Raw genomic sequence first — 21,592 nt, 5'->3', positions numbered from 1 at the left:
AATAAGTGGTTTCATTCATATTTTCCATTTAAAAAAAAAAACCAACATTAGCATTTTTTTTTTCCAGTTTGGAGCTAATGACTCATGTGACAATACTTCATTCACTAGCAGCCACAGAAAGTTGGGACACCCCAAGCCAATTTTCCAGGAGAAAGAGCCAAGGCCCAGGGGCTCCGCAATTTCTGCATTGAAGCTTCTGGGGTAGCTGCCTTCCAGAGCCTCAGCGGGGGATTTGTTGTCACAATCTCCATAACAAACACCTCCCTTCAAACACTGCTTGAGACTCATTATTACTCATCAAGAAGCATGCTATGAAAAGCTTTCATTTTGGGCTCGCCAAAATGTCCTTTCAAAAATGCTCAAATAAGACTGGCTTTACTCCAATCTTAACAGATTTTGAATTAGGATGACTCAATGTTGGGACTGTTACATGATGCACCAATTAGGAGTGGAATATTTAAAAATGCCTGTGACCCCTCCCTCCCAATTCAGGAATGGCTGCCTTTCTGTATCGCAAATAGACATAATGCAATGGCTATACACAAATAGATGGTCTCTGCAAATTATAAATATTCTCCAAGAATGATGAGCAAAGGAAAACTAGTGAAATATGATTCAACCAGCTACAGGTAGAATTTTAAGTCCTAGAGATACAAAACAAAACACCCTACATTCCACCTGCAACTCAATTTGAACCTAGTTATCTGAGTACCACTGTACAGAAATCATAAATACACAATTAAAATAGCCCTATATGTTAATACAGGGCTACTAATGCAGAATTCATTGTGTCCCTATACCAGAAGCAATTCTTAGTTAAAATAGAAATAAGTGTTTATGCGTATATGCTTTTAAAAAACAGATGCAATATTTCCCTCTCACTGATTATAGCCCCAATGGGACTTGTCAATTAAATCACAAGAAGATCATTTGGTAATTTGAGCACAATTTAAATAAACACTAAGCTTCATTCTGACCATCAATAGCTTTTTTAGCAAAATTTATTTTCCAAGCCTGACATAATTTCAGTTAATAAAAAATGCTTCCATGATATACTTTCTTAACTTTCAAAGAAAGAATTCTAAATCATTATTTAACGATGGGCGAGATACAATAAAAAAAAATTTGTTTTCTATCGCAGATCAAACATTTCTTCTCAACTATTATTAAAGGACTATACATCTCATGTAGACAACAGGCAGACTTATTAAGCGATACTATATCTTTAGCAGTTTGCTAAATGGACTGAGAATATATACGTAATCATAAATTATAACCTCTAAAGAGCAAGGGTCTCACTTACAAGCCTGACTGCAAGACAGGACTTGTTCACATCACTGAGAGTAAAAGGTAGCAAACCAAAGAAATACAGGTGTCCCCTCCTTTTCCATAGTCCACACTGTGCCACTCACTGGCTTTTCATGAAAGATCTACGTTTGTAGCTGTTATAGCTAAATGAAAGAAATCCAGAGAAGATGTGCACTTTTATGAAATCAGGTGAAAAGCAAAAACACATTCAGAGTCTGTTTTGCAGTAAGTCATTCATTCTAGAGACAGCACACATGCCCCAGCAGCAAGAGTGGCATGGTCAACTTCCTGCCCTGGGAGCAGCTACACTTGGCATCAAGAGCATCAAGCCACCAGAGCTTTGAACTGTGTCTGTGAGCATCTGAGCTTTACCTCGATTTATTTTGTGCATCCTTTAGCAAGATGTGCCCTGAGGTATCAGAAAAGCCTTACAGGTTATTTGTGGGGTCTGGAAATGCTCAGCATTTTTCCATATAAATTAACGGTATTTGCTTCTTCACTTTTTGCCATTTCGGCTTATGAAAGGTTTCACAGGAATGCTGCTCTACTTTCAATTACTAAGGAAATCTATGAAAGTCATATAATTTTTTAATTAAATGAGGGGGGAGAAAAGGATGGTAATTTGATCTGGATTTTGAAATAGGCTCTGCTTGTGTATAGAAATAAAGGGGCAGAGAATGGGAATTATTTATATTCAATTATAGAAGTCTGACATCTTGATGGTATGATTTATAAAAAGGAAGGTCTGAGGTATACGTGGTTCGCTCAGTTGGTTAAGCATCTGACTCTTAATTTCAGCTGGGGTCAAGATCTCAGGGTGGTGAGACTGAGCCCCATATGGGGCTCCGCACTCAGCTGACCCCTGCTTGAGATTCTCTCTTCCTTTCCCTCTGCCAATCTCCCCCCAACACTCTACATAAATAAATAAAATCTTAAAAAAAAAAAAAAAAAAGGAAGGTTCGGATTTGGCTTCCTTGCAGTCCCATGGTTGGTCAGATCTAGCAAAAGGAGAGCACCCAGAATACAGAGGAGCAACACAGCAAAATGGTTCCTGGCACAAGCCATTCCATCTCATACCCCACCTCTTGCAGCCCCTGACTTCTGAGAATGGTCGGTGAAGGGGAATGGGGTTTTGAGTGGAGATTTTTCTACCCACCTCAGGACATCTTTGGCAGAGCAGCCCACTGGGAGCAGCGTCAACAATAACATAACATACTGAAGAGTTCTGGAGCCCATGGTTGGGGCCAAACTCATGTGAAGGCAGAAGAGGTAAGCTGTTTTATATTATTTTAGGATCAGAAGAAAGCACCTCCCTTACCTCCCCCTCAGGAGTATAATACTCAGCCATTCCTCAGTTTTTTTCCAACTAAATTGTCAACTAGCTAAATCATCACAATTAATTAATTAAATAACAGCACCTACTTCTGCAAAAGCATATTACATTTGTCCAAGCCTATTAAAATCAGGTTTCAATCCCAACAAAATGTTTAGAAGTTTAGTGGACATAAATCCCAAGATAAAATGATTTGGTGGAGAAGACAGAGAAATCGTTCAGTATCATGAAACACAACTTTAAGGGGAAGGTGGATTTGAAAAAACTGCAAAGAAAAAGCCTAAGTTCATCCAGTCAATCTTTTACTCTACTCCACAGTTCCATTCAGAAATGGTTCTGAGTTGTTTCGTCAGAAACCCTTTTGGAGTCTGGACAAGGAACTTGGTGATCCAAAGGCTGCTGACTCACAGCATGGATGTACTATCTGTGTGAAGTTCTCTAACAATCCTGAAAGGAAAATGCAATTTTGGATTCACCAAACACTCAAACAATGGTAAGCATTGCTGAGCAATCGGGAACTATAAATGAAAGTTGCTATTTTGATCTTAGTCTAGCCTTGCCACTTTTAAGATAGGGTTACCTATCTTTTAAGACAGGGTATCTTCAAAATAACTTGGCATTCTGAGAACATCTCTTATTTGGTCACTAGAGACCATTTGAATTCTAAATTTATTTTATTTTATTTTATTTTATTTTAGATCTATTTATTTATTCGGAGAGAGAGACAGGGGCAGAGACACAGGCAGAGGGAGAAGCAGGCTCCACGCAGGGAGCCGGACGCGGGACCCAATCCCGGGTCTCCAGCATCACACCCCAGGCTGCAGGCAGCGCTAAACCGCTGCACCACCTGGGCTGCCCTAAATTTATTTTCAACAGATTCATGTGAAGATTGTGAACTAATGCTGCCCACTCAACTTAGTGTTTGCATTATCAATGTAAGACAAGATGGGTGCCACCTACAGCAACGTTTCCTTCACTGGAGATATTGGGAGTTTTGTGATAGCAGAGTTCCAGAAAACACCTAACTGCTACTTGAATCAAATATCTGATAACAGGAGTTGGAGGGCTGAGGGGAAGCTAATGAAATGGCTCTGCAATGTTCATTTGGCAGTTATCCTTTTTCAGTGTTTAAAATGTTATGTTCTATAACATTTTATAAGATCTTCATACCAGGGCAAACCCATGGCGCAGCGGTTTAGTGCCACCTGCGGCCCAGGGTGTGATTCTGGAGACCCAGGATTGAGTCCCGCGTCGGGCTCCCTGCATGGAGCCTGCTTCTCCCTCTGCCTGTGTCTCTGCCTCTCAGTGTCTCTCTCTCTCTCTCTCTCTCTCTCTCTCTCTCTCTCTCTCTCTCAATAAGTAAATAAAAAATTTTAAGAAAAAAAAAAAGATCTTCATACCAAAATGTATACTAATTACTACTCTACTACATTTAAAATTTTAACTTTAAAGGAAGAGTTTTTTTTTTTTTTACTTCCCATAGAGTTACAAATTACTTTTCTATGGTGTCATATATCATTCACTTGAATATCCTGAATATTCGTGATGTTTTTAACCAAGAAGTATACATTTCTGAAGATAGGAAATGGAGCTCAAAGTTGGGTTCTCAAGACCACCAAAATGAAGTTTGTAACTATTTTCTGAATGTACACAGAAGAAAAATTGGGAAGAAATATACCTAAATACTAAACCTGGTTGTGTCTGGATAAAGGGAAGACGAATAATTTCTTTTTTCTAATTTTTATCTTTTAGATTTTGTAGCAAAATATAAAGAACTAGCCATTTAAACATTCATTGATACCTTTCACATCTACTTCATTCAGTTACATGAATAGATTAATATTAGTTTCATATCTTTTTAAAACAAAAATGTTCAACCAAATGTTTTTGTTTCTCAAGAAATCTTACATGAAGAACATTTACCATATCTGATGTGATAAAGACCATATTAGGCTCATATATAATTAGCTGAATGTCAATATTTAAGAAAAATAAGCAAGTTATCAAGTTATTTATCATTATCATTTAACTATATAGAACTGACTGTCTGGATTTAAACCAAGATTTGCTTCAAATACATTCACAGAAGTTCAATTCAAAATATAAGCCTAGCATTAGCCAATGGCCTATAGATGACTACCTTCTATAATGAAGAAATATTTTTCCACTTATAACCAACACATGATTACTTTCCAATTAAAGTACAAGTAGAATCACAATTTTTCTATGTGATATTCTTTTCCCTTGTATAGGAGTACATAAAAATTGTATAGGAATATGCAAAGCAGAGGCCATGGAAAAGAGGGTTCATGTGTTGTAAACATGTAAATAGGTCAAAGAAGTAGCTTCTATCACACAATTCACACAATTCACAAAACTATGACACACAAATAAATATCCATGTAAAATTAGAAAATCAAGTGCCACAAAATGTAACCCTCTCTTCCAGATGATACTAGAAGCATATTCAGAATGACATGTTAAAAGTAAAAAACAAGAACTTCTTCAGACTTAATCACATCTTTCCTTCCCATTTAAATGATTAGACTAACATATGAAGAACTCATCTTTTCAACAGTCTTTGAAAAAATAATAATCCTGAAACATATCAGTCTGCAGCATAAAATTCATTATCATATACTCTATTAATGTCATTAGGAAATACTTCCGACTGGAATTCTGAAAACAATGCACTGTCCATGGGCCCCATTTCAGCAATGAGTACTCAGATTATTTTTAAAATATTAAAACCAGTGCCCTTCCTCTAAGACAATTGGCAGCTGCAATAGCCCAATGTTGCAGAGCCCTGGATCTGGGCAGATGAAGGCCAGCCCTGCCCTAAGGGCGTTGTGTGAACAAAGATGAGGAAGTGACTTAACCTCTCAGTCTCAGGCTTCTCATCTGTACAGTGTGATGACAAAATGTCTACTCTGTGTCATAAAGACTGAGAAAAGTGCCTAGCATTATCAGAACTTGGTTGCTTTTTCTTTAATTATTAATTTTAATGTGTATTTTCATATCAAATCTTAGGGGGAAAAATATTCTAAAGGCAATGAAAAGCATGGATTCTTTTCTGATTTTTGTGTGCCTGGAGCTGCAGATGCGAGCAAGGTGTGAGTACCTTTTTGGAAGTCCCAAAAGGAGGCTGGGTGACTTGTGTGTTCCCATTTGGAAAAAGCCCATGCCAAGACTGCATTCCTCTGAATCAACTTTTATCTCATTCTTAATGGGTGATGAACATTTAGGCTTTGCTGACTATCAAGGATTTCCCACTACGTCTGCTGTCCCTCTGATACTGAGGAACTCGCCTGAGTTACAGAAGGTCTTTTCTCCTTCCCTTTTCTTGCCAGAGTGTCCAGCCCTTTTAATGAAGAAAATATCCCCTTCTTGTTTCTTCCTCGCTGGGTCAGTGAGAGCGTTCTTTTCCGGAAAGCAGAGTCATCTCTAGAACAAACCTAATTAAAAACACAGTTTTAAAAATCTTAAAACTTATTATTTGGGTGATAGAATTAGCTGCTGCCTGAACAGAGGTAAGCCCCTGCTTGCCTGTAACCATCATGTTCTGACCAGAGCCAAATGCTACCGCATGTCTGACATGCCAGAAATGCATCCCCCAGATGCATTATATGCCCCATGTGCCCAGACATCTCTTATCTGGGCAACACAAGCCTAATTACAACATTCAGATCTCTCTAGGGTGGGCAGCAGGCTCGACAAACTGACCTGCAGACTACCCCCTGCCCCCAGGCTGGAGCTCATACTGTCCACAGAAGCCAGCCACCCAGGAGCCAATGTCAAGAACCTAATGGAGGGCTCTGTGCAGTACACACAAAACCACCTTTGCTCAGCCTTTTAGTTCTTCATACCATTATTGCTACTCCTCAGGGATTTCCACCTTCCTGACCAGATGAAGCAGAACAGACAGACGGCAGAGGCAGACATGAATATTTAATAACTGTCTATGAGTAGGTGGGCTCCAAGAAGCCAGGACTCAGTACAGCAGGCTGCCTCCCACCCCCCATCCCCGCAGTGTCTGGCATGCAGCGGGGTGGGGGTGGGGGGGGTCCCTGGACCCTAACTAGGTTAAGTCACAGGAGAGCTGAAGGGCAACCAGCTGGGAAAGGGTGAACATCCACAATCCCCCCCAAATGCCACAAATGGCCTTTCCCAGGAACTTACTAGAGCATGGAAAGAAGAAACTGACAAGATGCCCAGCCTGCCGAGGGCCAGCTTGGAGGGGCGGCTGGCGGCAGCGAGGAGGCTCTTGGGGTTTGGCAGCTCCCCGCCTTGTAGGCTGGCCAGATAGCAACGCATCCTGAACAGATCCATGTGAAATTTCTCCAGGTTCTGCTCCCATTGCTGGATCTGTTTAAGAAAGAACAGGGGCAATTTAAATTAAGATGAGACGTTTTCATGGGTCCAACTGAATATATGATCCCTTTCACAAACTTCAAGGAACAATTTGTTTCAGCTGGTGCTGTATGGTTGAGATGAGCCTTCCCTGCTCGCCCCATCTCCAGCCCTCCTCCCTAAACACAGCGAGTCAGAAAGCACTGTGCTTCATCAGGATGGCCCAGGACAAAACAAACCAAAACACAGCCGGTGGTCCCAACTCCAAACCATGCCAACTTAAGGCAGAACACACAACTGTAAATCGGTTATTTCACTTTGTTTAATTTCCCTACACGTTTCCAGCCTCTGATCTTAAACCAGATTGACTGAATTGCCTACAAACAAAGGCTGGATAATGACATAGTGACTTTTACATTGTCATGCATTGTGAGTAGATGACTCAAAAATAATAAGAAGCAAATGGACTTCAGGGGTGAAGGCAGATAGAGCTTCTACTCCTACTGTAAGTATACTAGAGAATAATCGCCATCTATACATCTGAATAAAATTAAAACACATCTAATTATTTACACAACTGAAATGTCTATGTGCTTCTTCAAAACTGAAGTTATGAATTGGTAAAGAAAGACAGTCAAATACCAAAAGGTGAAGAAGGCTCTAGTAACTTGCGAAAACAAAGGAGAGCAGAAAGCTGGCCTTCCAGTGGTAGCCTGAGCAATCGCCACATTCAGATGGTCTGCACTGAAGGCTGGTCATAAAGATGCATGTGTCACTTCACTTGCACCAGCTGCATCACTAGTTTGGTAGTGTTTAGCATCCAAGCAGATTCTAACTCATCACAGCAAACCTTCAGGTCAATTCTTAATTCCGGATAAATGATACGTTGAAGTATCTCCAACACTTAATGTTACGCATCCTTCAGTCTCTTAAGAGAAAAAAACAGTACAAACTCCGGTTACTCCCCACACCCCCTTCCATGTTTTCCAGATCTATTTCCTAGGAAGGTCAGCACACACCTTCTCCCCATGGAAGAAATATAATGGCAGATCATGACCTGAGTCAAAGGCAGAAGCCCAACCAACTGAGCCACACAGGTGCCCCACCTGTTGGCTTTTAAAAATGAACATGACCAGGTCATATTCCTGAAGAGTCTACTCATTAAGTGTGGAACCTAGGAATGTTTACATTTCAAAAGCACCTCCACCAATTCTAATTCACAGCCTTAGTGAGGACCACAGCTCTAGACTAACAAGACAGCCCAAACCAAAACTGCAAATCTCTTCTTGATCTTACCATATAGGAGAATTTTAGATTCCAGAAGTAACAAATGACTATTACACAACCATGAACTGACACCTACCAGAAGCTATAAGCCACAGTGAAAACTATACTCCCAGTTCTGTCTCTCAAGTATCTTCTCTAGCTAATTGCTGAAAATCCACAATTACAGACACATTCTTTTGTCTTCTTATAATATGCAGATGTTTCCAGATTGGGTAATGTATTAAAGTGTACCCCTCATTTATACCTCTGGGTGAAACTGTTTTACAAGATAATTTCTAGGGGCTGTGTTGGGGAAGGATGCATCAGAGGACAGAGAAAGAAGCCTATGCACCCATGGTGGAATACAAAGACAAAAAGATCAAATAAAATAAAATCCAGGTCTATGCCAATCATGAGAGATCAGGGAAGAGGACACTCTTATATTTTCACTGAATTCTGCAGTTTACCAAATATTTTTAAAGGCATCACTTAATGTATTTATGTGATTACATCAAAACACCCCTGGAAAGTGAAGACTAGACATCTCCATGCAAAACCTGGGACAAAATGCAGGGAGATTCATGAGAAGAAAATGGGTTTAAATGCTTACATCACTTAAAGGAAGAAGAGTTTGGGGCACCCAGACCAGGCTAAAGCAGACCTTACAAAGAAGAAGTTCATTACCATATGCAATTATGTTTCAAGAAAACTAGTATCTCAATCAATACCATACATGGTAGAGATCGTTTTAAAATTAAATTGCACGAAAAATGCAAATGAGAAGGGACTTTATGACTGTTCCATTTTAACAACACCTCTTGTGTTCATCCTGACTCAGCCTTTGTGATGGTTCATTCTCTGTGTGTCAACTTGACTGGGCCATTAGGTGTCCAGAGTTGTGGTCAAACATTATTCTGGGTGTTTTTACAAGGGGGTTTTTGGATGACATTTAACACTTAAATGGGTAAGCAGAGTACCAGAGACTGCCTCCCCCATGTGGGTGGGCCTCACCAATAGCTGAAGGCCTGAATACAGACCAGAGAGGCTGACTCTTCCCCAAGTAAGAGAGAATTCCTCCTACCCAGAGGCCTTCCAATTGGGATATTGGCTTTTTCTCTGACTTTGGACTTGAACTGAAGTATCAACCCACCCTGGGTTTCAAGGCTGCCAGTACTGGAATGGGAATAGTACCACCAGCTCTCCTGGGTCTCCAGCTTACTCATGCTGCAGATCTTGGGACCTGGGTGCCTCCATAGTCACGTGATTGTGTTCCTCATAATAAATCTCTTTATGCACAATCTTTCATACCTTCTATTGGTTCTGTTTCTCTGGAGAACCCTGACTGATCCAGCCTTCACCTCCATAGATTTCTACACCAAAGTCCATCAACATCAGTCACACAGTTATTCCGTACTTAAAGAGAATATTTCTCTTATTTCGAAGGCCGTGGTTCTTTTAGAGAGGATCCGCCACAGAGGTTAAATGAGGATTTGTTGGATAAGAAACAATGAAATATCTGGTTTTTCTTTCCACAAACTCATGGAAGTTGTAGAGAAGGCATTAGGAAAATACCAGGTATCAAGTATGGTGAAGGATGTACATTCAGGTGCCTGGGTTCCTTGGAGGGAAGAGGAAAGCAAAAAGGCTGATGCACAAGCTCAAAACAGACCCAGTGACATTGAGAGTCTGCCAACATGTGAAGTGAGCTCACACAGGCAACGGGATTACCACACCTTTGTTTCTCAGCAGAGGAAACTGAGTCCTCAGAGGGGAGTGACTTGACCAGGGCCCCAAAATAAGCTCTCCTTTCCAGATAAGCAAAGGCCTGGAGTGGATCCTGAGGTAAGCAGTGTATGAGAGTAAGCTTCTATCAAAGCACTTACAATGCAGTCCTTGAATCCCGAATCACAGGCCCCTTTGCTCATGAGGCAAATATGTGTTCACTCTCCAAGACCTACTGCAGCAACACTCATGTAAATTTCCATGTCACCCTCATTTCTCCCAACAAATCCTCAAGTATTCAACATGGAATGATGTAAGACCATCTACACTCTCACTTGGGTGTCCTGTGCATACTGAACATTGGGCATTTCTGTCTCCTTACCCACCTTGATGTACAAAGCTCATCCCAAATCTTAAGCACTGTTAATGAAAAAAATAAACATATTTTATAATTATCCCTCAAAAGATGAGATAAAGATACATTTTTACAAATGTAAAGGGAGAACCAGAAGACAGTTTTGTAGCTCTTCAATGTTATGTGGGGAAATTCCCATCACCATCATCACTAACACAGTAATGTTATCTGACATCACATTAATCAAGGAATTTCTGGAGTTTTTTTTTTTTTTTCGAACAGCATCAAATGCCAAAATGCCCAAAATCAATTCCCTTAAAACAAGACTGTTTTCACCCTTTTTTTCCTTAAATTCCTTAAATACTGACCATTGTCCTCAGACATTTATTTTTTAAGATAAATATCAGGACATGAAAACAAACACTCAATTTCCCTAAAGTAGACTGAGCTTTTATTTCTTCTAACATCCTGCACAAAACAGAAAAACAACATGAAGAAAATTCGCTCTAAGGAATTAACTTCCATTGCAAAAGAAAAAGTACTAACAACAAAATTAAGGACAAAAACTTCCACTTTTAAGCACTGTAACAAAAACAGTGCAAAAGTTTCCCCTCTATGGCAAATACAGCTATAGTCATTTAATGAGCTCAGAAAGGTTATGATCTGCTGTAGAAAGTGGGCAGCAGGAAGGAGAGGGAGCCTAATGCTAAAAATAACAGATGAGTAAATGATACATAAAAACTATGACAAGCACATTCCTGCCACACCCAACATCCCTAGAAAAATATTTTCTATCATTTAGTCATGTGATCACAGTCTTTGGTCATTTGTCCTTTATGAGGTCTTTTTTTTTTTTTCTTTATATGAGGTCTGTCCTAAAAGATCATTAGCTTTTCCTTTTCAGTAAGTAAGATGAAAAACTCTGATGCAGTGTTTTCCAAGCACTACAACCTACCCTTCTCAGAAGAATCCATCTGGTGGTACAGATTACACTGAAGTTAACTAGTTGGTTAGAACAACCAGCTAAAGTTTAGAGAATATGTTTTGTTCTTCCTCTGAGATAGAAATCACATGCCATAAAATATACTCCATTTTATAATAAATATGCTTCCCATCAAATTAAGCCCAAAAATACAAGTTACAGAAATTATTTACAAACTAATTTTGGAGGGCACCTGGGTGGTACAATTGGTTAAGCATCCAACTCTTGGTTTTGGCTTAAGTCATGATCTCCAGGTTGTGATTCGTGAGACTGAACCCCATGTTGGGCTCCATCAACATAGAGTCTGCTTGAGACATTCCCTCTCTGTCCCTCTGCCCTTCCCCACTGTGCTCTCTCTAAAATAAATAAATAAGGGACCCTGGGTGGCTCAGTGGTTGAACATCTGCCTTTGGCTTAGGTCATGATCCCAGAGTCCTGGGATCAAGTCCCTCATCGGGCTCCCCATAGGGAGCCTGCTTCTCTCTCTGCCTGTGTCTCTGCCTATCTCTCTGTGTGTCTCTCATGAATAAATAAAATCTTTTAAAATTTTCAAGAAGAAAAATAAACAAAACTTAAAAAAAAAAAACTAATTTGGGGCCACTTGGCTGGCTCAGTCAGTAAGGCATGTGACTCTTGATCTTGGGGTTATGAGCTTGAGCTCTACACTGTATGTAGAGATTACTTAAAAATAAATATACACATATATACAAAATAAATAAAAATAAAAATTTTATACAAAACCATTCATTACATTATTAATCAGCAAGCAAAACACAATCTGATTTATTATTGAGAGGCAACAGAGTCCAATGGTTAGGAATGCACACCTGTGGTCAAATGCCAGCTCTACCACATGCCATCTCTGTGACATTAGAAAATTTACTTAACCTCTCTTAGGGTCTATTCATTCATCCAATGATACATATAACTTTACCTCATGCAGTTACTTGAAATCTTACATGATTATGGCCTGAGATAGGAGCCCTGATAAATCAGCTCAGAGGCCACGAGACTAAGGAGTGAGGCCAAAGAGAGGATACGTTAGCTGGGAATGAAAGAGGGAAGGCCTGAGGAAAGGAAGCCCAGAGCTGGCAATGAGCTGGGGTGGGGCCTACAGAGAGGAGAGCCCAGTGTGCCACAGGAAAGAGGCCAGGAGACCTAGGTCTACTCACACACTACTTCGGGCAAAGCACCAGGGATACAGAGATGGGAAAGTTATGGATCCTTTAGGAGCTCGTATCTCAGACCAGGAGCAGTCTTACACACAAGGGGATAATTATAAACAATGTGATGAGGGCTATGATAGAGACCCCAAGAATTATAAAAGAATGAGTGGGAGGGAAGTGAAGGGCAGCTCCATAGAGGAAGTAATGCCTAAACCCTTCATCACAAATGAGAAGAGATGAGCCCAGTGAGGGGCACAGGCAATAGGGCATGTCTGTACACAGATGTGTGTGGCCTACACGGTTCTTCTCTGTAAGAAAAAAAAACCCAAAGAAAGGGATGGAACCTGCATGATGTTTGGCTCTGCTAATATAGGTAGGAGAGGTCTAGGGGCTTTATCTTACAAGCAGTACAAACCACTAGAGGATTTTTAAACCAGGCAATCACATGATCAGATCTGCTTTATAGAAGCAAACACTCTGGCCTCATATAGAAGTCGCATCTGAGAAAGGGGAAAACAGAGCCTCCTCAGTGGTCCAGGGAAGGGACAAGACAGTCCTACTTGCCTTCCATCTCTCACCTGCACACCGTGTGCCTGAAAAATCAAACTGCAAGGTTGCACCATATCATTTCAGAGCACTCTGCCTTTGCTATGCTGATTCTTGGCCTGGTGTTCCCTTCTCTATTCCTCCCCTGATTAACTCCTCACTCTTCATGAAGCAATTCAGGCATCCCTCCTCCTGGAAGTCTTCCATGACTACACAGGAGGCTAAACCTCCCATTTGTCTTCCACAATACTCTGGAGTATCATTTGCTCCGGAGTCACTAAATTATGTTGAAATAATATGCTTAACTGACTGGCACCCTGCTAGCCTGAGAGCTCTGGGGGGCAAAGACAGCATCTTTTTGAATCTCCAGTTTGTGTACATTTGCCTGGTCCAGATACGCACTTAATAAATGTTCACTGACCTAAACAGCATGCCCAGAACCTCCATAATCTGGCCTCGTCTCCTCAAACCCTTTTTACCAATATCTCACGCTCCAGTGTTTTATTCCCCAAATAGCTGCCCACAAACACACACGATCCACATTGTATTTTCTTCAAGGCTCCGTTCACTTTATTCCCCCATCACCACAGTTTCCAACTGCCTAGATCCAACTCATCCTCTTTACCAGTTTGAAACTTTAATATTTAAGATGAAGCCCACGTTTCCCCAAAGCCCAGAGCAACCCCGAGCCCACGGCCCCAGCCTGCTGCTCCCACTACCTCCTCTGCCCCATTCTGACTGCTTTCCAGCACCCAGGCCTCACAAGCCAACAGGGGTTGGGGGGGGGGGGGCGGGGGGACTGGTGAGGAGCATACAAAATGCATCCTCAGGATGCGGGGAAGCCATCTGGGGGGAAGCCAAGATCGCCAAAGGGCGATGAGGTTTGGTCTCTGTTTGCTTGTTTAAAATAATAAACGGGAAGGAAAATAAAGTACTAACTGGACTTAATTTACAGCTCTTCCTCAGAACTTCAAAAGGAATCCAACATGTGGATGGCTACACGGTCTGCTCCACATTGGATATGCTCAAATGAAAGCTGTGTCATCCTGCCCCATAGAATCTCCAAAAGGCCCTGGGACAAGCCCATGGGACGGTCTCTTTCAAGAAGCACGTTACCACCCAACACTATGAAGCTCGGCCGTTATGACTATGATAGCCTCATTTTATCTTTTTATTTGGAAAGGGTGTACACAATGATCTTCTCCACCCAAGCACTTCAAAGAAAATCTGTTCCAGAGACTTTATCGTGCATGATGTAATGGACTCTGTAAGTTCTGCTATTATTAGACTATAAATGACTCTATCTGAGGTTCTTGGGGTCTCTGCGGGAAAACACTACATAAATAAAATATTTCCTTTTATGTAAGATAAAATATATTGACATTGAGAGTTTTAAATGGTAAGTAGATAGAGCACTACTGCTCTTTCAAAGAAGTTTATAAAAGGTAGATTAGAGAAAACTATACAGTTACGGGATATTTGGGAGATCATGTTCTTATTGGTCTTGATTTGAAAATACCTTTGCCTTTGTAGCTTCACATAACATTCTCTAGTCAAAGACCATCTCATAAAAATAATTCTAAGCATGTGCTTTTTCATCCCCTTTACGTTTCATATACTTTGCGTCTGCAAGTAAAGAGCTAATAGCTCTCTTTACCGCCATCTGGTAAATGAGCTAAGGACAGTGAGCCCAGCAAATGTAATTCGTGACACCCACCCACTGCAAAGACCTCTGGGAAAGCATGACTCAAATACAATCTTAGAAACTGCCGATATGGGGGAGAGAATATTTTCAGGTGGAATTTCTAAAGATCAAACCCAATTGTTTCTTACCAGAAATGCACAAGCACAATATGAGAAGGTAACTGTGTTCACAGTAGGGGCAGGGAGAGCAGGGGAAGGAGGGAGAAGCGGTGAAGGCAGCGAGAACTTAAATGAAAAATTAGTAGTATCAGGACACCGTGCTTAAAATAACTAATGATTCTGACAAAGAATGCATAATGTGCTACAAGTAATAATTAAAAGAGCTTCTCTTCAGGCCATCCAACCAACGAAGACTCTTGGATTTGTGTCCAGTTTATGTGAAAGTAAAACTCTGCTCCCAGACACATCATAAATTAGTTGTTTGGCAACTATAAAATATACTTAATGAAACTGCATTTAGTGGAATAAAATTACACTTAATGAAAATGTGTATTTTTTTTCAAGTGTGCTTAGACTTCCTGTGACCATAAAAAGGAAAAGGGAAACAAATGCGGGGGTGGGGGGGCAGGGGAGTGCGAGGGGCAGGCCAGGGGTGTCTGCATGTTGCCGGATTTCCCTTTTACTCCCTGGACCAAAACATTTGACATTATATAAGGACCTAAAAACTTCAAGGTGGACATCCCTTCAGAGCACTAAAGTATGGCTTCAAAGGTAAATTTCAGAGAGCCAGTAGAAGTCCAAGCCACACTTCTTCCCATGTGATCAGCCCGAGATTGTTTTACTGGAGCACCATGAACACTCTGAGACACATGAATCCGTGAGTTTCACCTCAGAGGACAGACTATTGTGGCTACTGGATCCTTAGAAATTCAGGACCACACAGGAGATGTGGTACTGGGATAACCATTTCTCCTCTGCAAGCTTTTTGGATTTGCCAGGTAACTCAACATACCGTCACATCTCTACATGCGATGAGCACAGAAAGCTGGGTGATGGGGACCTGCCTCAGTACCTAACTCTTCCTGGCCACAAGCAGGGGAGGCTGCTCAGAGGAAGCAGGCAGAGGGCAGAGATAACTCAGGGTGAGCTCCTGGCAGCACTTCTTCCAGCCATGGTGTTCCTGCCAAACTCCCACACACCTGCCATCTCCCTTCCTTCTGTCAGGCAGTTTCAACTCCCTTTTCAATTCCTTCTTAACTGGAAGTTTGTATTTTGCTAGCAGGTACTCTTTAGATAAATGGCACATTCTCTTTGAGGAGTAGTTCAATTCAGGAGTGTAGGATACTCTCATTGAGATTCCGTAGAATTACAGAAATTACTTACTCTGAAATACGTTTTCCACATAAGTTGTGAAAACTTCTGGAGACACTCTGCACCGAGCCCTGGTAACCACACATCCAGACCAGTGCCATCCCACTAAATCACAGCTCTCTCTAAGCCTATCTGCCCTCCAAGCCATTGCTTGATTAATCTTCTAAAGATACAACACTCATCCTGCACTTATGAAGACAGAGATGCTAGAATTTTCATTGCCACATGTCTAAGTGCCGAGGGCATGTGAGCAAAGGAAAACAAAAAGCTGCTTCTCCTCCTCCAAAATTCAAACAGCATAGAAACTGGCTATTTAATTATGATATGAATGTGGAACTAGACCAGAGAAAGCATTTTCCTAAGGACCATATCTGTTATAAACAGAAAAAAAAAATACATATACTGTTTTTTGGAATCCACAGATGGGAAGAGCTGTGCTACACCAAACCATACTTTTCAAAGCCACCCTCTGTATTAGAATCCTATCTGTCTAATCTTCTATTGGTCTTATTATATAAATCTTGGTCTGAGAGGGACTATATGAAAGAGTCAGCCAGGCCAGAAAGAACTATTCAGTATTACGAAAAAAGCCTTGGTCACAAAATATTCCATTGGACACAAAACAACAACCAAAGGTTGTAAAGCCTAACACGTCATGGATGTCACAAAAGTGCTGCCATTAAGTACTTGAAACAAGAGGCCACAGAAGGAATCTCCCCCACAGGTGTAGGAAACATCACGCCATTTGCATTCAAACTCAGATTTTTGCTCTAAGTGACATGAGCAATGAAAGAAAATACACAAATAAGCAGTACCTGGTTTTCTATGGCTTTCCTGTTCTTTGGGTCGCTCACCACCGACAGCTGTAACTCTGCCATCTTCTTCATCTTGCTGTCCATATCTATCTTCTGAACAAGGTTTTTGGTCTGGTTCTTCAGTAGCCGAACCGTGTCCTCTTTCCCATGCTTCTTTGCAAAAAGGGATGCGCAAGCTGAATGTATGGCAGTGACCCAATTTTCCAGATCTGTCTGGCTTGTGGCCTAAACACATGGGGGAGAAAAAACCTATTTGGAATTGTTTTACCACAAAGTACCATCCAGAGTGGGAGGCTGGGCTTTGATGTATAACCCAAGAAGTACTTCACTTCATAAAAACTGTTTAATTTCAAAAACACACACAACCACTCAGCTCAGGTTTGCAGGCTTCCTTGACTCCAGAGAGTCTGAGACAATGCCCGGAGCACAGCAGAAATGATCGTGTAGCTCCAAATATGACAGGACAACAAACTACAAACAAGCTGTGAGCCAAGAGCAGAGGAGTAATCCAAACACCAGGGTAGAGTCACTCAGCTCAGTGTCTACACTATGCTATGCTGTTCTCTAAAAGGTGCTTCTCCTCATAATTTTAATAGAGTGAGAAAATATTAGGGCTTAAAATGTTAAACTCTGAAACCTGGATATGAAATTTCATCTATGGTATGAACTCAATTATGAAATATATAAAAAAAAATGGGGGTGGGACAGGACATCACAACATTAAAATAGTTGTCTTTGAGCACTGGGAACATACCTAATGGTTCTATTCTCTCTACTCTTAAGTCAACTTCAGACACAATGACTACATGCAATTCTCACATGAGAAAAATATTTTAAAAATAAAGCAAGTTTGAAAAAAGCAGAATGGGCAAAGATTATGATTCTAAGCAGGGCTAAAAAGCCCTTCCACTTCCTTGATGTCCAGAAAAACCACACACATTCAAGCTACAGATTGATCCTCCAATGATCTCTGGGATCATACAATAGGACCTACTGGGAAAATTTCTGAGAACTAAGGATATTTGAACTAAATCACAAAATACTAGTATCACACTTGCCCCTGAGAAATCCATGCAGATGTTTTTTTAACTTTTTTTAAGATTTTATTTATTTGAGAGAGAGCACGAGCCGGGGGGAGAGGCAGAGGGAGAAGCAGGTTCCCCGCTGAGCAGGGAGCCTGATGCAGGGCTCAGTCCCAGGACCCCAAGATCATGACCTGAGCTGAAGGCAGGAGCTTAACCTAAGCCACCCAGGTGCCCCAGTCCATGCAGATTTAATCTAATGTTCTTCCTGTCCCTACAATTCAGATTAACAGCAATTCATTCCTTAGCGTTAGCGCATCAAAGAAACTCTAAGCAACCTTTCTGTTATGAGAAGGAAAATCAAATCTCAAACTCTGAATCTTGTAAGTCAAGTTGAGGACAGCAATAAGGCTAGATGCCCAAAGAGTTTACCTAGAACTGGCAACAGGAAATCCTGTGCAGAGATTTCTAAATTCCTAAAGTCAGCTGGCTGAGAGAACATTATATTCCTGCAAGTCCTGCAAGACTCCTCAGGGTGTCCAGGACCATTGTCATCGAGACACCTAGGACCCATGAGGTCTTCCATGAGCCTTACCGGTCAGGTATAATCTGCAGCCCAAATTGGGTCTACATGCCGCAATGGGTTTAGACTGGGAAGCTCTTCAGAAGCATACTTCACTTTCTTCACTTCTACCTCTTTCGAGTTAATCACTAATACTTAGAATTTCTTTAGCACTTAACACATGCACATTTTTTATCCTTAAATAAGCAATTCTATAAGCTATTGTTATCCTGCTGGTTGAAGGATCCAAAGCTCGGAGCAATTCAGGAAGTACTCTAAGGTAGCATACACACTCAACGACAGCACCAGGACCTCATACCTAAGGCTGACACCAATACCAATGGCTTGGCATTACACCATGCTCTTAAGCTTCACATTTGCTAAAAAATTACTAAAAATCGTAACAGCAGATAACTTGAATCTTAACATCCTAAGCCCACTTCCATTGGAAATGAGACCTTACAGCATTTGTCTATAAGGTTTTCCTGAAAAGCTGCTCCTTCTACTTGTACTGGGATTCTTGGGGGAAAATCGAAAGCTCTCCTAGCCATACTCTGCAGGCTTCACTTAAAAGCCTCCACTCTGGGAATTTCAGACCTTGCACCACTAGATCATGAGCTATGCCAGAATGGAGATCACGATTTTTCTCTCTTCCTATCCCAAAGACCACCCCATGGGCCACAGCCTGGCACTTGAAGGGTATCCCAAGGAATGTTGGCTGTATGAATGACTTAATGACACCTGACAGCAAACAGAGGCCAATTCTCTTGCTTAAGCTCCCACCCAAAGACTAAGCTTTTACTCTATTTCATTGTTAGGTTCTGCCTCTTCATTCTGTTCCTTCTTGTCCTCATAGTACACATGCCATTGCCTCAACCCCACATTTAGAAAGCTTGACACTACCTGGAAAAGGTAGACATCTCCAAAGGAGTTGCTGAGGCAGAACACGTTTTCCTTCTTGGGATGTTCTGGGACAGACTGCACTATGCTGTCTTCTGCAAACAAGGCACAGCGAGGGGCATTACTCTGATCCATGGAATTCTTCCCATAGGTCTCGTAGAATAGCAGGGTGCATCCTAGGAGAGAGAGAAAGAAGCAAAGTAACATCATCTCTGTCATAGTCCTGAGGATCCAAGAAAGTAGGGAGAAGGAAAGGGATACATCTTTGAAAAAAAAAAAAAAAAAGGGAAGGGAAGGGAAGAAAATGGAATGAGACAACCATGTAATACAAAAGGAAATTCTGGTATCCAAAGCATGCCTTGTCATATTAATGTAACTCAGATGAAAAGGAGATGTTTCTGTAAACACAGTAACAACAATACCAAGGAATATTGTTGCTTACTCCATCAGGAACTCTTCCAAGTTCTTCAATGGCTCATTCAGTCTCCAGAGCAGCCCCAGAAGACAGGTATGGTTATTAACCCCATTTTACAGATGAGAAATATATAGCACTGGGCAGGTCCCACAGCTGGACTGCAGCAGAGCAGGGACCTGAACCCAGGCACGAGTTACAGAGCCCTCGTTCTTAACCACAACACTGCATTATTTAAGAGATCTGAATGCAGAAAGAAAACCCATCCTCATTAGCTAAGGGAGCTTCTACACTTAGAATTTGTGGTAATAAGAAAACAAATTTACCTGCAGAACTTTGCCATTTATGATAAAGTACCCAGTTAATTCTCCAAATGCCATGTAAACTAATTTAGTACTAGTGTATTCTTTTATCTCACAATAAGAAGAGATAATATTGCAAATTTTACTAGTTTAGATTAAAAGGGAAAAATGAAACTAAATTCTCTCTCGATTTTAAAATATTACTTGAAAAATGCTTGCAAGTGCACAGCTTTCCCCTAATAAGCTAATGAGGTACTGTAGGCAGAAGTTATTAAGGATCTACTTTGATAATTAGGTAGGAGTGTCTGATGATTATTAGATGCCATTTTTAGGCTAATTCTAAAATGCTCACAAGTATGTTCTCTTGTTGAAAAACCTTCCTTCCAATGAACACATTTGAGTACTTCTCAAGTGCTGAGCCCTGACATCCAAATAGGGCAGATAAGGTCACCATCCCCTGCTCTGCACAAATCTCGTAGGTTGATGGTAAAGCAGCACCAGCCTGGTTTCAGCTGTAGTGTGAATGAGTGAGGTCCACTACGTGACTGTTTTCCCCTTTGAGTTAGGAGTCCTCACTCCTAAAAGTCTATATGTTTTTTATAAGCTATTTCATGCTAGCCAGTCTCATTTCTTCCTTCGAAATCCCATCTTAATCTGGACAGGTAAGTTCAGATAATGGAATCCAGTGCAGCACAGAAGCCAGGAGAAAAAGATGCTGGCAGGCAGGTCTGCCCTCAGGAACAGCATCATCGGGACAGCATTTTCTTCCTCTGTGGTACTTACTGATCCCAAGAAGCATTAGCCATGTTTCTTCCTGCAAACAAAAGGCTAAGAGAGGCTTCCAGAAGGAGGGAAAGCAACAAGAGTTACATGGCCAGGGCTGTTCCTGCAGGGCTGATCAAGTCTCTTTTTCCAGCACTGATGTACTTAGAAACAATGTCCCCAAATCTTTCCATCAGGAAAGGCCTGTCTGCTGCTATGTATGCAATCTGCCACGACCTGGGGACCCAAGGAGCGGGGGCGAGGTGATAGACCCATGCCAGTTCTAGCCAGTTCTTTCTGAGAGGTTAACATTCACTTGCCAGTTTTCCTACCATTGTACTCCCAGCGGCTGTGGTTTGAGTCATTACATCTAGAGGAAATGAACACAACCCTGGGCAGGTGCCAAGAAGCCGCCAACCCAAATGCCCCATCTGCGATAGACTGCAGTTCTACCGGGGCAGCGCAAAGCCAAAACAGGACATGTCCTTTTAGACTCAGGCCAGAATGTAAAACAATATGCCCAATTCTGTTGTGGTGGGATTTAAAGAACAGGAAATCAGTTGTAAATCTATTCCATCAAAGTCAACTTCATCTGTGTCCCCAATGCCAGGGCAATAACGCTGATGGAAAGGGGTGCACCCCTGTCAGTGCAGCCCTCCTGCCCCCACTGCCTGTACCCAGCCTGCGTCCACCAGCCCTGCCCAGACCCCACCAGGAGCTGGTGTTGGCCTGGAGGACAGTGGAAGTTCTTCTTGCCATGGAGCAGAAAGAGAA

General features: G+C 41.4%; 1 protein-coding gene across 6 annotated transcripts in view; it reads right to left on the bottom strand.

The window, feature by feature from the left end:
- The window catches only part of TIAM2 (TIAM Rac1 associated GEF 2), a 131,394-nt gene that overhangs the window by 72,976 nt on the left and 36,826 nt on the right, over positions 1–21,592 (bottom strand). For 5 of the 6 annotated variants that reach the window (XM_077897839.1, XM_077897846.1, XM_077897853.1 and 2 more), the window contains 4 exons: positions 19,346–19,518; positions 16,859–17,083; positions 6,821–7,006; positions 5,950–6,096 (listed from right to left, as the gene is read on the bottom strand). In XM_077897839.1, the coding sequence (XP_077753965.1) occupies positions 5,950–6,096; positions 6,821–7,006; positions 16,859–17,083; positions 19,346–19,518 (731 nt within the window). Of the gene's footprint in view, positions 1–5,949; positions 6,097–6,820; positions 7,007–7,633; positions 7,788–16,858; positions 17,084–19,345; positions 19,519–21,592 lie in introns of those variants that run through there. The other variant, XM_077897873.1, reaches the window with a different exon arrangement.

Source organism: Canis aureus, chromosome 1 (assembly GCF_053574225.1).
Source record: "Canis aureus isolate CA01 chromosome 1, VMU_Caureus_v.1.0, whole genome shotgun sequence".
NCBI lineage: Eukaryota > Metazoa > Chordata > Mammalia > Carnivora > Canidae > Canis > Canis aureus.
This window is presented reverse-complemented; position numbering and strand designations above follow the sequence as displayed.